The sequence below is a fragment of the Silurus aristotelis genome, assembly GCF_946808225.1.
Source record: "Silurus aristotelis genome assembly, chromosome: 7".
NCBI classification, from domain to species: domain Eukaryota; kingdom Metazoa; phylum Chordata; class Actinopteri; order Siluriformes; family Siluridae; genus Silurus; species Silurus aristotelis.
In genome coordinates, this window is record NC_139580.1 from 30034205 (window position 1) to 30050465 (window position 16261).

At 40.5% G+C, this 16261-nt stretch overlaps 1 protein-coding gene across 10 annotated transcripts in view; it reads right to left on the reverse strand.

Moving 5' to 3' along the window:
- The window catches only part of shisal1b (shisa like 1b), a gene marked incomplete at its 3' end in the record, with an annotated part of 47580 nt that overhangs the window by 4207 nt on the left and 27112 nt on the right, over nt 1–16261 (reverse strand). For 3 of the 10 annotated variants that reach the window (XM_083546523.1, XM_083546524.1, XM_083546526.1), the window contains 3 exons: nt 13711–13900; nt 12108–12321; nt 9964–10293 (listed from right to left, as the gene is read on the reverse strand). In XM_083546523.1, coding sequence (XP_083402649.1) covers nt 9964–10293; nt 12108–12321; nt 13711–13795 — 629 coding nt within the window. In that variant the 5' untranslated portion in view covers nt 13796–13900. Of the gene's footprint in view, nt 1–7728; nt 8152–8313; nt 10294–12107; nt 12322–13710; nt 13901–16261 lie in introns of those variants that run through there. The other 7 variants (XM_083546517.1, XM_083546519.1, XM_083546518.1 and 4 more) reach the window with 4 other exon arrangements.

Below are 16261 nucleotides of genomic sequence, written 5' to 3' on the forward strand. Positions count from 1 at the left end.
GGAGACTTGGTTTAACATACAATTAAATACTAATGCCACACAAAATTCCATTACTTGTTGCTGTGGCTGCACGCAAACGTGTAGACCATTAAACGTTTTCTCAAAAAGCTACTTAACATCCTTATGCTTCAGTTTAAGTACCTTAGTTAAAGGTCTATATATATTTAGACTATATATAACTATAAAAAACTATATTTAGATCTATAGTCAAAATAACACACATTACAGAAATAAAAGATACCACCCTACAACTGAATGCACTGTTCTAATAGGAACAAAAATGCCAGAACATGGTAGAATTAAACAATCAAAATAGGACGAATAAAAACCAAAATAGATTATTACATTTGTTTGTACAAGAAGAATAACTGGATAATATTTAGTATTTATCTACCCAAATACTCTGCTAGAATACTAAATCAGGTCCATAACTGAAAGTATTATAAATATCATAAATATGGATGATGTTCCTGTCAGGCTGCAGACGCGGAAGCCGATATAGTCCGATCATTGTCCTTTTATTTCAAAAACCGTACAACACAAAAACACTCATAAGCCGTTGAAAATAACAAACAAAGACATCCGCTCGATACGCGTTGTCCGCTATGAGTTCGAATGTCCCAAGCATCATCCATAAAGCCTTCGGCAATGAGTAATCCAAGTCGGAAGTGGAATTCGGATATACAGCCGGCGGTCGAGCAGCCACGCGATTGTCCAGCTTGACAATATAACGACCGACAGCCTGTGACTCAAGAACGTGAGTTTAAGTAGTCTGTTCTTTAATGAGCCACAGCTGTCGGTAATCTTGGAAAGCAGCGTGACTGCTATCGAGGGGGGCGTGCCAGGGTGAATCCCTGACAGCTACAGAGGGGGGCGTGGCAGGGTGAATCCCTGACAGCTACAGAGGGGGGCGTGGCAGGGTGAATCCCTGACAGTACCCCCCCCTCCAGGGGCGACACCTGACGCCCCAAAACCCACCTATGCCAGGTGGGCCAGGGCACTCCGAGGAAGGCCTCCTTAGACGCCTGGGAGCAACGGAGGCCTGGTGAGCATCCTCTGCGGAGAGCCGGAATGGAACAACACCTTGCAGGAGGATCCGGAACAGAGCCACGCCCTCGGTGCTGACGGGAGGCTGAGTAAAGCCCCTGGCGGGGATTGGAGCCGGAGCGACCTCCATGGCAGGGAACCGGAACTGGACGCCAACCATGACAATGACTGGGGAGTGGAGGACGTCCCGGGCGGAGACCAGTAACGTCGTACCACCCTAAGAGGGACCTGGAGGACCGACGTCGCCGTCAGAGGGACCTGGAGGACCGACGTCGCCGTCAGAGGGACCTGGAGGACCGACGTCGCCATGCGGGGCTCCTGGGGCGATCCGTCGTCCTGAAGAGGACCTGGGGGCGAGACGTCGCCCTCTGTGGAGCTTGGATGCGATCCTTCGCCCTGCGTGGAGCTTGGATGCGATCCTTCGCCCTGCGTGGAGCCTGGATGCGATCCTTCGCCCTGCGTGGAGCCTGGATGCGATCCTTCGCCCTGCGTGGAGCCTGGATGCGATCCTTCGCCCTGAAGAGGACTCGGGGGCATTCCTTCGTCCTGAAGAGGACTCGGGGCGAGACGTCGCCTTCCATGGAGCCCTGGGGCGAGACGTCGCCTTCCGTGGAGCCCGGGGGCGAGACGTCGCCTTCCGTGGAGCCCGGGGGCGAGACGTCGGCTTCCGTGGAGCCCGGGGGTGAGCCGTCGCCTTCTGCGGGACTGTGGGGTGAGCCGTCGCCTTCGGTGAAACCCGGGGGCAGCGGTTCGACTTCCCTTTCGCAGTCCTGGAGCCGGGGTGAGTGCACAGGGAAACCCCTGGGCGTAGGAGCGCTCCTTGGGACCCTTAGAAGCAGATCGGAGCCTACTGGGCAGCCTGGAAATGGGGTGAAGCCTGCCTGGAGATCCACTAGCGGAGAAGGGCTCGCCTGGAGGTCCACGACATCAGTGGAGCTTTCTTCGGGACACTGAAGCGGAGACAAGCTCGTGGGGTCGCTCGGAGGCAGAGAGGAGCTCTCGGGAGGAGCCTGGAGCAGAGTCGTGCCCTCTTGAGGAGCCAGGAGCTGGGCGGAGCTCTCTTGAGGGACCTGGAGCTGGGCGGAGCTCTCTTGAGGGACCTGGAGCTGGACGGAGCTCTCTGGAAGGACCTGGAGCTGGGCGGAGCTCTCTTGAGGGACCTGGAGCTGGGCGGAGCTCTCTTGAGGGACCTGGAGCTGGGCGGAGCTCTCTTGAGGGACCTGGGGCGGAGCCGAGCTTTCCGTGGGCGAGATGTCGCCTTGGAAGGGGCTCGTCTGGAGAGGGACTCGGAGGAGTCACTTCGCCTTCTGTAACCGGAGGTGTCGGCGCGGCTCTCTCGTGACGACTCTGTGGCGGCGTGGCGCTCTCGTGACGACTCTGTGGCGGGAAGGCACGCTCCTGGAGACACTGTGGCAGCGCGGCGTTCTCGTGAAGACTCTGTGGCGGCGCGGCGCTCTCGTGACGACTCTGTGGCGGGAAGGCACGCTCCTGGAGACACTGTGGCGGCGCGGCGTTCTCGTGAAGACTCTGTGGCGGCGCGGCGCTCTCGTGACGACTCTTTGGCGGGAAGGCACGCTCCTGGAGACACTGTGGCGGCGCGGCGTTCTCATGAAGACTCTGTGGCGGCGCGGCGCTCTCGTGACGACTCTGTAGCTACAGAGGGGGGCGTGGCAGGGTGAATCCCTGACAGTTCCTCTGAGGTTTGACCTGCCGCTCACTCGGACTGTCTACAGGAAATGTGAATCATTCGTCACGCTGAAAACAACCGGGCATGAAAACACACTTCACCTGTGTTCTGAGCTGCGCGGCATCTGGAGAAAAGATTCACCGATGGCGATTTTTAAACGCACGACGATGCCAAAAGATAAACTCTCGAGAGAAATAGTTGTGAAAGGAAGGAGGAAGACAGTGAACAATGACCTTTTTGGTAGGCTACTGTTTAGATACAAGCTGTGTAACAGACACTGTCTTTCATTAAAGCCTGTGTAAAGAACATTAGTTTCAGTGTAGACACCTGTGGCTTATAGACAGGTGCGGCTTTGTCAAATTCAGCGGCTTATATTTGGGTGCGTTTGATTAATTAATTCATTCATTTTCTCCCACTTATCTGTAATTCGGGTCACGGGGGCAGCAGTCTAAGCAGGCCCCCGCCTTCGACTGCTGCCCAATCCACACAGCACTGTCCCTTACGGTCCCTCCTGCAGGTGGTGAGCCCACGGGAAGGCGGCCCCACGTCACTCCGACGTCACGGACCTTGATATCTTCCTCGTAAGGGACCCCCGGAGCATAGAGGGTTAAGGGCCTTGCTCAAGGGCCCAAGAGTGGCAGCTTGGCGTTACCGGGGCTTGAACCCCAGACCTTCCGATCGGCAACCCAGCGCCTTAACGGCTGGAGCCACCACTCCCCCCATGCGTTTAATAGTCCGGAAATTACGGTAGTCTTAGTTCAATTTTGTAGAAATTGTAGCAATATAACGTTGCAGTTATTCATGTTCTCATATTCTCATGTTCTATTACTGAGTAACATTTGGTGCAGTTTAATAATCCACAGTGCTCCACTTCATGTCTTGTGAATGTGAACTGTAGAAAGAAGAAGCCATGTTACATTATTTTCTGTCTAACTATTAATATAATGTGCATTTGTGTCAGTATATTTTGAGATTTTTTTAAACATGCAATTTATGCAGTATTTATATGTAATAATCAGAAGTGACTTATAGTAATAATTATAGTACATAATTATTATTTAATGTGGTTGCCTTTTTTAACTGACCAACTGAAATAATAATAATAATAATAATAACAATATTTTTCCATATTAATTTATTCATATACTCTAATATGCTATTGTAATAAACATTTGTACTTTTTTATATTATTCTTGTAGAGCATTAAATCTTTTCCAAGCCAGCCAGAGACCTTTATTAAATGGGTCATGACGTCAAAGTCTTCAGCTATTCCTGATCATCAGTAGATTTCCTCTCATGATTTTTTTTATTTATGCAGTTTTTCCCAACAGTAGAAAAATAAGCAGTAAATAGTTACTGATATAATTGTGTCCAGAAGGAGAACTCCTACTGCCTCGTCCTGTCTGTTTTCATATATGGGGTATTTTTAGCTAGAATGATGGCACATCCTAAGTTCTGACTGCCCCCTCTCCTACAGCCTGGCCAGATAGAGTTTCCTCAGCTTCATGCTGAATCCCTGTGGGCTCTTAGATGTCTGTAACTTAAGCCAGACCATTTGGCTTTCTGTCCTGTGTTGGGATACAGAAGTTAAACTGCACTGTTCTGTAGAGACACTGTGAAGGCCCAGAGCCAGACTACTCCAATGCCTCACTGCTTTCCTTATTTACAAAGCAACATATGCAAAACCATCAAAAAATTTCTTTGTACTCTTGTAAACACAAATACTGCATCACAGCACCAGTGGGACTATAAATATATCTATTAACTATATATATATATATATATATATATATATATATATATATATATATATATATATATATGCAAAACATAAAATTGCTTGTCGTTTTTTATTAATGCAGTTTATCATTATTAATATTTGAGAACATTCATTCATTCATTCATTCATTCATTTTCTCCCGCTTATCCGTAAAGCAGGCCCCCGCCTTCGACTGCTGCCCAATCCTCACAGCACCGTCCCTTACGGTCCCTCCTGCAGGTGGTGAGCCCACGGGAAGTATTTGAGAACATCAACAGTTAATATTTTAAAAAACATTTTTAACAAAATGCCTGAATGGTTCAATAATACATAAAATAATACTTTATACAATTTTATAAAACATTAAATATCTAAAAATAAAATAGATTTTTAAATAGCTTTTTATTATATTGATTAAATTGCATAATTCGGTTAAATTGGCACAAATTAAATGTATTATATAAAATTAATGAATAGAAAAATGTTATTAAATAGTTTACATTTGTTATACCCTCAGGTAATACAGATATAAGTGTGTGTATGTAAGTGTGTGTGTGTGTGTGTGTGTGTGTGTGTGTGTGTATGTGTGTGTGTGTGTGTGTGTGTTTTACATATAATATTAAATTTTCTAAAGATATATAATACTTAACTGTCCTATTTATTTCAGCATACTTTAGCAAATGTCTTCATTCCTTTCATCCTTCATTTATTCACCTCCCGTTTAAAGGAAATCTTAAAGCTGGACATAAAATGCTAATGCAATCAGGAAGTGGTGTGATTTCTCGCATGTGCAAAACAACGCACTACAAATCGCATTTCTGATATGATTGTTATTGTGAGTATCCACAGTGACACTGCGCTAACTCTAGTTTCTTTTTTATACCTCTGGCATTGTTGTGTATGTTTTCAAGTTTAGTAATACAAAAAAAAGTGTGAGGCGGAGACAACAAACTTGCGGTCCGCCACTTAATACGTTCCTGAGGGAACTCAGCTTTTAACTATGTTCCGCACGTAGCATCCAAGGAGAAATAGCAGCATTTTGACACTTTTCCAGCTTGGTGTGTGTGCGTCTGCCTTATACATTAGTACAAAGATTTATTTATTTATTATTATTTACTACAGAGTGCCCAATAAAATATATTTTTTTTTGTTAGCGGTACTGGAATATATGAGCTATGAGTTAAACTTGCAGTTCAGTCTTTGGTTCAGAGTCTAAACAATGCAGTCTAAACAGCTTGCTAGTCACAAATGTTTACAATTAGTGATGAGCACAAAAAGCTGAGAAAGCCTCCTCTGTGGGACAGGTGCTTTTGCTTCAGACTATGTCCATATATCCTGAAAAGCCCCGAGTGAAGCATTCATTTCCCTGCCTATTAGCACTGGTTTAATAATTATCCTATGCAAATATGTGCCCTGACCCTCAGATAATTAGATTAGACATACATTAGCATTACATTTATTCATTTAAGGACATTTTCTACTTTCACTTCTATAAACGTGAGTTACAGTGTCAACATGTAATACATTTCCAAGGTTCAGAATGTGACTGAGTGATAATGATAATCCAAAGCAGTGTTTCATGTTGTGAATGATAATATGGGGTGGCACTTTCATCTGCCATTATACTGCTGCATATATTTAATAATATATTCATTAATAATATATTCATTTCAGTTTGCACCCGTCTTTAAAAAAGCTTCTGAACACTGCCCTTGTTTTATTTTAAGCCTTTTTAAAAACCTTGGCAGCTTATTTCAAACATTTATTTCTAAAAAGGAACAAAAGTATTAAAAACCCAAAAACAATCTATAAATGTATTCTAGTAAAATGTATAGAAATAAGATCACTGGTATTGTGTTTTTTTCTTTTTTTAAATATGTTAATCTTATGATAATTCGATAATTTGATAACATTTTCATTATTCAAGTTATCAACCCTTGCTAAGATTTCTTTGCAATATCTAGTCTTGTAATTAGGTAAATACAACACATGACATATTACACCATCATTATTTATTTAACAAAAATTAAGCCAAAATGGAAAAACCATATGGGAAAAAATATGGACGCCTTTCCTGCTTCCATAGGATTTAAGAGGCCAAGAAGCAGCCATGTGCTGTTAATTAAATGACCTTGATCAGTTAATCAACAGCGAGTGTGACCACCACTATAAGAGCCCAGGTTTAGCAGTTTGCTGGTCTGGAGCATTGAGGTGTGTGTGCTAACACAACACCAAAGAGGGAAGACACCAAAGATCTTTAGCAAAGCAATTGTTGCTGCCAGTGAATGAATAATGAAGATTATTTACAAGTGGAAAACATTCAAGACCTACCAGGAGTGGACATTCCAGCAACTCATCCCAGACTGTGCAATATTTAGAGAAATTGCATATATCAGTTACAACTGATAAAATGCTTTGATAGAACTGATATAACTGATAGACTCCGTTAGCATTTGAAATGGTAAAGTTCATGACAGCACATTTAGAAAAAGAGGAGAAAGCTTCTTTTCTTAAAAAGAGAACATAGCAGCACAGCTTAGTCGTGAGTTCATACCCCACCATCACTAAGTTGCCAATGCCAGGTCACAGCAAGGCCGTTCCGTCAACTGCTCAGTTGTATTACTGTTTGTTACTAAAAGTTGCTCTGAATAAGAGCATCTTCCCAATGCCAGACATGTAAATTTAAGCTTAGGTTTGCAAAATTGCATTTGAACAAACCGCAAGACTTTCATAACAAAGTTCTTCGAACATATAAGAGCAAAGTGGAGTTGTTTAGCTATAATGCAAAACAGCACATTTGGCACAACCAAACACAGCAGATCAGCAAACACACATCAAAACAACTGTCAAGCAAATTCATAGAAGGATGAGGTTTTGGGCACATCGCAATCATTGAGTTGGCCATGAACTCATCTGTATTTCAAAGTATTCTTAAGTAAAACACGAGGCTGTTTCTTCAACAACCGAATTTGTCTATGACAGAATGACTGAAAAAGAACAGAATCAATGTGTTGCAATGGCCCAGTGGACCTCAACCTGACTGAAATGCTGTGTCAGGACCTTAAGAGAGCTGTGCATAAACAAATGTCCACCTCAAGAATCTTAAGCAACATTGATGTTAGAGACTGATGATCTCATACAGGACTTTATTATTGCAAGTTATTGCTGCTAAAGGTGGTTCTACAGGCTTTTGAATCAAAAGGTGTACTTAGTTTTTCACATATGTTATTTCTACTTTGGCTTTATTTTTTTTATAAATATATAATGATGGTGTTGTTAATCTGAGGTTGTATAATTCTAAGACCTGCTAAGGACTAAATGATTCTTTTTTATGTCTTGAACTTGTTTTATCCTGAAAATTAAAACCCTAGAATTCAGGGTGCACTTTTTCATCTGACTGTAACTCACAATTACTTATCAGACAGAACCTATACAAAGTGTTTGTGCAGTGGGACACATGGTAAATGTTTATTGCAAAAAAAGGGTATTTACATCCAATGCAGCAACGTTACACAACATCAACACCACCACTGCCACAACCATTACACATCATTATCAATAACAACAGCCATTACAAGCCACCACCACCAACAACAATTACACACCACCAACAACAACAACCATTACACACCATCCCACCAACAGCTATTATACACCACTACCAAAAACAACAACCATTACACACCACCAACAACAACAACCATTACACACCATCCCACCAACAGTTATTATACACCACTACCAAAAACAACAACCATTACACACCACCACCAACAACAACAACCATTACACACCAGCACCAACAACAGCTATTATACACCACCACCAAAAACAACCATTGCACATCACCACCAATAACAACATCCGTTACACACCACCAACAACAACAACCGTTACACACCACCAACAACAACCATTACACACCACCAACAACAACAACCATTACACACCAGCACCAACAACAACTATTACACACCACCACCACCAACAACCATTAAACACCTCAACCACCAACAAAATCCATTAATACAACACCACTAACAACAATCATTACACACAAACACCACCAACAACAACAACCATTCCTATAACTGCAGCAGCAACAACAATCATTACACACCACCACCAACAACAACAACCATAACAACAACACCGGCAACAATAATTATGACACCAACCATTACAACAACTGCAGCACCACCAACAGCATTAACCATTGCATTAACCATTGCCTGTAAGTAGACTGAAAGACTGTAGTATTTTCATGCAGGCTTTAGCAGCCATTCGTTTTTGCTTCACCCAGACAGCATGTTGATGGAACACAATGCAACTATTAAACAGCAGGATAATCCTCCTGCCCGCTAACATTCCCAGAGGCTGCCTCTTGTTATCCCAATGACACAATACACAGAAACTTGCCATGTAAAGCTATTTCGAGTGCTTTCACATACCATACCCATACCAGGAAAAGAAAGTACACATAGCACTTATTTACAGAGACATCACTTGGCTTAACATCCAACTCGCTTGCTACAATTCCCAAGTACATCATAAGCAAAGAAAATGAAACATCGGGTTATATTTTAGTCAGTGACCTATCTTACAAGTCTTGACCCCTATCAGCAGATGTTTTCTTCATGGTTGGGGCCAGTTCTATTAATTTCCCTAATGGTCCCTGAGGAATGGAGTAGATCATCTCCAGTGGCCTCAAGTAGACATCTGAATTCAAAACAATAACTTGGTGTATGGTTTGTGTGTATGAGGAAGAACCCAAAAAAAGGAGTTGTCTCTGCAAATCCCTGTATAAAAGGGTAAGAGCAACACGTGCATGAGAGATAGATGGAGATGGAGAAGAATCATACTCTTATTAAAAGCATTCTTTAACCACTGCAAAACAGAGAGAGAGTAACAGGAAATTCATTTATAAACATATTTTGAGTGGATCAATTTATAATCCTAAATCCTATTTCCATAATGTATGCATATGAACATCTGAACATCTGCTTCCTACCAGTGCTTTGATCACACATGAGCATGTGTCTCTCCTCGTGTGTGTATTAGTGCTTATCTCTTCTCTGACTGTGGATTTGAGTGTTTTCCCTCAGTCATCTTATAATTTATTATAGTGCTGCAGTAAAGGTTAGGTTGACGCAGAAGATGAGAAGGTGTGGGATATGTTGTATAGCACTTTAAGGTGACCTTTCCAGACAGAAAGGCTGCCACTGCAATACATTTGTTATAAATAAATATGTTAAAAGTCCCTGGTAAAAAGTCATTCTATACAGGAGCAATATTGGAAAACATCAAAGAAAAACAGCTTTTGCAATCAACATCAGTGATCCTAAAAAAATAAACTTTGTATAGATATTATTAAATCAGACTCTCATCACAAGGCAAATAACAAACACTTCAGAAAAGCCTAAATCTAAACCTGGCCTGAATCTAGCACACAGTAAAGTTTTGCACTCACCAGGGGATTGATGTGTTGTGTGCAGTGTGTGTCGGACTCTGGGCCTCAGGCTTCAGGCTGTGTCTGGGCTGGGAGTGATAGTGTGGTTGTTGGTAGTGTGATAATCCTGATGGAGCTCCAGGTTGTGGAAGCTGCCCCTGACTCTCTTCCTGGTCAGGCCTTTGCCATTGACTGCGAGCTTGCTTCAGCCAGCGCCCCCCAAGGCCCCACTTCTCCAGGTACACCCTGAACACCTCGTAGTTTAGAGCTGAGTAGTAGAGGAAGTCCAATGCCAGCAGTACCATGACAAAAAAGCCATAGATCCACACTCCAACCAGTGCTGTGTAGTTACTGATATAAAACACAAAGGACACGAGGTAAGAAGTAGGGCACTGTTTTGTAGTTTTAATTCAAGGGCTAAACATTCGTTAAAAATGAGTCACTGCATCAGTAGAAAGAGATTTATGTTGATTTAAGCTGCATGGAGCAAAACATATAAAGATATTTTTTACTTTGATAAATCGTGTTCTTGCCAAATCCCAGTCAGTGCACCATTTGGAGCTAGCAACACTTGAAGAAGATCGGATTATTAACTGTGAAACGTATAATTTTAGTCCCAGTGAGTGTATGCTTGTGCCTCATGCCAAGTGTTCCTGTAGCAAACCCTGACCAAAAGCAAAGTACTGTAGATGAATGAAAGATCAAAAGCTTCACAAATGTAAGTTGGCACAAACTATTTTGCCACTAAAACCACTGCAGTTTAAAACTCAATACTATATTCATAGATGCTTCCTTTTATTGGCAGTGGTATTAAGGCTTTGCCACAGCATCTCCTTATATTGTGTATATAGCGAAAGGGTATTTTTTTTAAATTTATGATCAACATTCTGGACATAAATGCATGTACACGGCTTTCAAATACCAGACTGATTGAAACATAGTGATTAAAATCTGGCAGCCCTTTTACAAAGTTCTTTTTTTTAAACATTTCTGGATAAATATGTTTCTTCAGTCTCATTCAATACCAGTCTGCTTATTTCCTGTAAATACATCGCACTGCCGGACTGTTATTCATGAGCTTGCTTTGACAAATAGTCTTTACTGCTGAGCTGATTGTGAGTGGCTGTGGTCTTTCTTTTTAACCTAAGGGCACTGATAAATATCACCGCCTATGTCCTGCTGACCACAAATGTGAATGAAATGGCTTCTCGCCGGGTCTCCTTTCTTCACACAATTCATTTAAAAAGCCTGAGCGCACAGTAGGTGAGCACAGTCTGGCGTGGCCATTAGTAAAGGAGACATACTGTGTGGGAGACAAGAACAACTTCTATCCTTGCTAAACTGTCATAATAACTTCATTGGGTGAAAGGCGGAGGAGTGAATATGAGGGCAGCATTGTTTTAAAAAATGCAGATATGACTTGGTCTTGACATTGTTCATCTCAAAAAATTAGCAGCTTTATTTCAACAACGGAGTCTGCATAGGAAATGTGATGCTGTTCCAAAAAAATTTATAAAAACCAGACAAAGGTCCAGGTTTATCGTATAATCTTGCTGTTCTATTTGTGTGTGCTGCCTGGGTTGGTGCCAAGCTGATAATCCCTCTATCTATGCCTCATGCAATCTAAATGTCAGTTACTTGCTCCAACATCCATCTGGAGACTTTGCTATCTGCTGTGCACTCAGTGGGAAAAAACACAACAGTGCTGTGTAGACAACAAGCTTGATAGAGACAGCTTAATGTCATAAATGTCTTATCCCATGTTAGCGTTAAATAATAATGTTAATATCATGTTGAGGTAATGCTGGGTAAAAGAAAATAGCAGTGTATATATATATATATATATATATATATATATATATATATATATATATATATATATATATATATATATATATATATATAGTGTATATCAGGGTGTCCAGTCCTTTTTTTCCAGAAAAGGCTGATTTGGGTGCAAGCTTTCGTTCCAACCAAGCAAGTCCACAGCAAAGTCTTCCTCTTTAAATCTAACGATTCTCATTTTCAGTGACTATCAGGTGTGGCCCCTGTTTTGGTTGGAATGAAAACCTGCACCCACAAAAGAAAAGATTGTACCCTCTTACTGTAAATAGGAAGAAGCAAACATACTGGATGAAGTTTTTGTTTCACATAAATCGACTTACTTGTGTGAAAACCCATCCAGAGCGGTTGTGAGGTTGACCTGCATGATGGTTTGAAACTCAGTGTCATTGCAGCAGTACTTGAAGGCAGTGTTGTTGTGGTGACAGCAGAACATGTACGTTTTGTTGTCTGACAGACGAGGACAGTGGAATCCAAAATGATACCGTCCCTTGTGGTCAGTGTAGGGTTCACACACCCGAAAATGAGCTGAGAGAGCTGTGGGAAAAACAATCATAAAACTTTACTAACAATGTTAGTTACATAACATCAGATGAGATCCTGGACCTGTTTTTTTAATCAGTCCTTTAAGAAGACACACTTTCAGTGTTGTGCCATGGCATTGAACCTGCAAATACTTTTGGGTATATTATTTAACTCTGTCACTGCCTTGTCTAGCAGCTTTGCTGATCTCCACATCTGGACATGTTTCATGTCATGAATTTGAAAACTTCTCCATTTTGTATATGTTGACAAAGCTTTTAAACAAAATACAAAATATCACAAGACAGCATTGAATATCTGTGTCAACTGTGTCAAAACCAAAGGATTAGCACCTTGAATTATTTATCCGTGTCAGCTATGAGATCATAACAAGCTACATAAAAAACTGCAGTTGGAAAAAAGTCAACTTAACTGTTAATTTGACAAAAATTTGGAAATAAAATAAAAAATGTTCCTAAAGTAAACAGGTCCATGAATAAACAAAAGCAAATATAACCTTCTATAAATCGGCAAATCACCCAGATTTGGAATCAGTACACTGTGCTTCGAAAAACAGGAAGTGAATAAGGTTAGAGTGTATGTTTGTTTCCTTCCAGGCATTCATTTTCATCTTTATTCCAAATTTTCCTCAGTCTTTCTTTTCTTTTATTTAGGAAAATAATTATTAACAAGAATGCCGATGTTTACCAGTGAATGATATTATAAAGCATAAAGAGCAGCGAGACTGATCTCACACTAATGCCCCAATGAGACACGTACAGCTATAAACTGCAGAATTATTTCATCATTTGAATGACATTTCATCATTTCACGAGCTAAAATTTAGGATTTAGTTTAATTTTATACGTTTAGTTTTGTATAATGGCAAGAAACATTATCACAGAGCAGCTTGACAGAAATCTGGGTAAATATTTATACAGTATATTGACAATTTGTTGATTTTTTTTAACATAATCATGTTTTTTCTCTCGTGCAAATCTTTTCTGTTGATTGATGCATTAAAAAGATTATAAATATGTTATTGAACTGAAAAGAAAGTTTATATCTGCACAACTTCAGCTTTATATGTGCATAATTTATTTTCTCAAATATCTGTTGCAATTATACAAAGTGATGCATTTTATAGATTCTGTAAGAGGTGTCCAAATTGTTGCTGTATTTTGTGCAAAAAATATTTATTTATTTTTAAATCCAGATTTTAAAATGTATATAATTTCTCCAACTGTCCGAATACATTTCTGTTTAAATGGAGTCTGGGGAATTTCTTATACACACTCATTTCTGTTCACTCTCTTGAAGGCTATCAGTCATTGTGGAGTGTAAAACCAGTCTTTACTGTATACAGCAAGTTCATATGTTCTGACCCTCATCCATTAGTCTTACCTGCGGAGAAAAACAAGAGCAAGATGACGGCCAAAAGGTTGAAGGACCCACATCTAGTGACACTCATCTTTTTGTCCTCCCCCATGAGAGGATGGCCGGAGGAGGATGGACAGCTTCAGTTGAGCTCAGACATTATGTGTCGTGTCCAGATGATGTTGTCATGGCTGCAGCAATCTGACAGGCCACCTGTCTGTACAGAAGATCCAGCTGGTCAGAACAGATCTAAAGACTGTAGCAGTTGTTCACTGAAGGATAATTAGTCCTGTTTAATTTTTCCTACAGACTCAACATTCAAGGTTTTGTTATGTCTAATGTGTAGCAGAAGGAATAGAATGTGTGCGCCTCAGCAACTCAACACAGCAGGATATAAACAGTATAGAAATAAACGCAGCGTGGAAAACAGGCTGAACAACATGGTGAATGAATATGCATGTAATTAGTATATTTACATGTGTGTGTGTGTGTGTGTGTGTGTGTGTGTGTGTGTGTGTGTGTGTGTGTGTTCAGTCGAATAAATACTCACATCTTTGAGATCAGTGTCTTTATTCACTCATTAAGATTTCTGAAAAATGAACTACATCCAACCTCTCACACACAGGCGTGTGTTTAGTAAAGGGCATCTGTACTGTGTGTGTGCTCATTTACACATTCGAGGAGAAACAATACTGTAATTCAAAGTGTCTACCTCACTTCTTTGCTCTGCTATTAAGTCTGGTGAATTCAGGCCAGAGGTCACCAAGCCTACTATTATGAGCATTCTAAGTTCAGAAGGACCAAGAGAACCACAAATACATCTGCATTAAATGCACTTTTTATAGTGTAAAAGCTGAAAAACATGTAAAATGCACGGTGCTACTGATACGCAGCCTCTGGATCTCTAAATCACATTGCTACCTGTGCAGTATATCGTAAATCTTTCCTCATTGAGAACCTGAAGGTCAGGTTTATTCAACACGTTCAGAGTTAGTCATGTGTCTAGAGCTGTATAACAGCATAAATGCTCTGAGCTCTGACTAATAAAGGGCAAAGTAATTAATGTTATAAACATTCTGCTTTATCTTTCCTGTAAACCTCTTCTCTACCTCTGCTGTATGCAGTTTAAGTCTAAATAATACATCCTCATTTAGCATATTGCTATTGGGTAAAATTCACACGTTCATGAATTTCCCATCAGAGCTGTTCTTGAAATACAACTGAACACTTAAAAATAGCACCTGTTTTTTTTTCTTCTTCTTTTTTTCCTCCCTTTTTGTTGCTCTCACTATTTTTCAACCAGATAAAACATATAAAAGGTTGTAGGTTGATAAACATTTCTAGGGATTTCTGTTTCTTCCTTAATAAGCTATATATAGATTAATCCTGAAGGACAGAAGCATCGTGTTCTCTTCTGGCTGCCTGTTACACAACAACCTCTTTTATTCACACATTAGCAAAATGGGTTGCATGTACACAATAATGATACTGTTGCGTTTTAACTCAGGAGTCAGACGTATGCAACAGCTAATAAACTGGAGTGTGGTAATGCATCTACTGACACAGACCTACACACCCACCTACACACACACACACACACACACACACACACACACACACACACACACACACACACACACACACACACACAAAAATATTCCTAACAGATGCTGTATTAGCACGGTAAGAGATGTGACAGGAAAACGAGTTGATGGCAGCTTTGTGTTTTTAGTAAAAACAGTCGAATATTCGAACAGCAGTGGTGCAGCAACTGAGAGAAAAAGAGAGATGAAGGCTACGAACTTCTGCTGCCCTACTCATCATTTTAGCACATTTTTAAAATGATTCTAGGAACATCTGTTTATATGTACTGTCAATCTTTTTGAGCTGTTCAGAGAACATTTTACATACTGTTTATAAACGGGTCTACAATGATGCTGTATTAACATTTTTAGTTGTAACATTGTTTTCTCTTACTCAGGACACAGGCTGAGAAGAGTTCAGGAAAACAAAAACCTTCTTATATTCATTAATTAAATAAAATTGATTATTATACATAAATAATAAATAAACACTTCTTTTGGAAAAACTCACAATACTACTAATAACACAATACAACTACAACTAATAATGATAATAATAACATGAACAAATTGAGCACACTGTCATTTCTTTTCACCAGTAAAGTCTATGCAGTTTGCATGCAGTTTGCTGCATGAATATAACAGTAATAAGATTGAAAACAGGCTCTGTTACTGTTCCTTTTTGATTATTCATTAATCATTGCATTACGTCTTTGTTGCTCTTCTCCAGTCCACTTATATCTGTTTTTATTTGAGCTGCAGTATTGGTTCTGCAAAATATTGTGAAATAATTTATCTTTCTACTTTGCTTTCACAGTTTTTCCTGTTTCTACTGCATGCATGCTTGTAATTGGATTACTACTTCCTTTTTTTTCTCTTGTATTTTTTTTTTGTCTGCTATCAGCCTCAGCTTTGTGCTCCCTTAATTATCACCATAGTAACCAGGCCCTGTAGAACATTCCCCCTGTAATCCACTGTTTAATCATCCTGCCTGT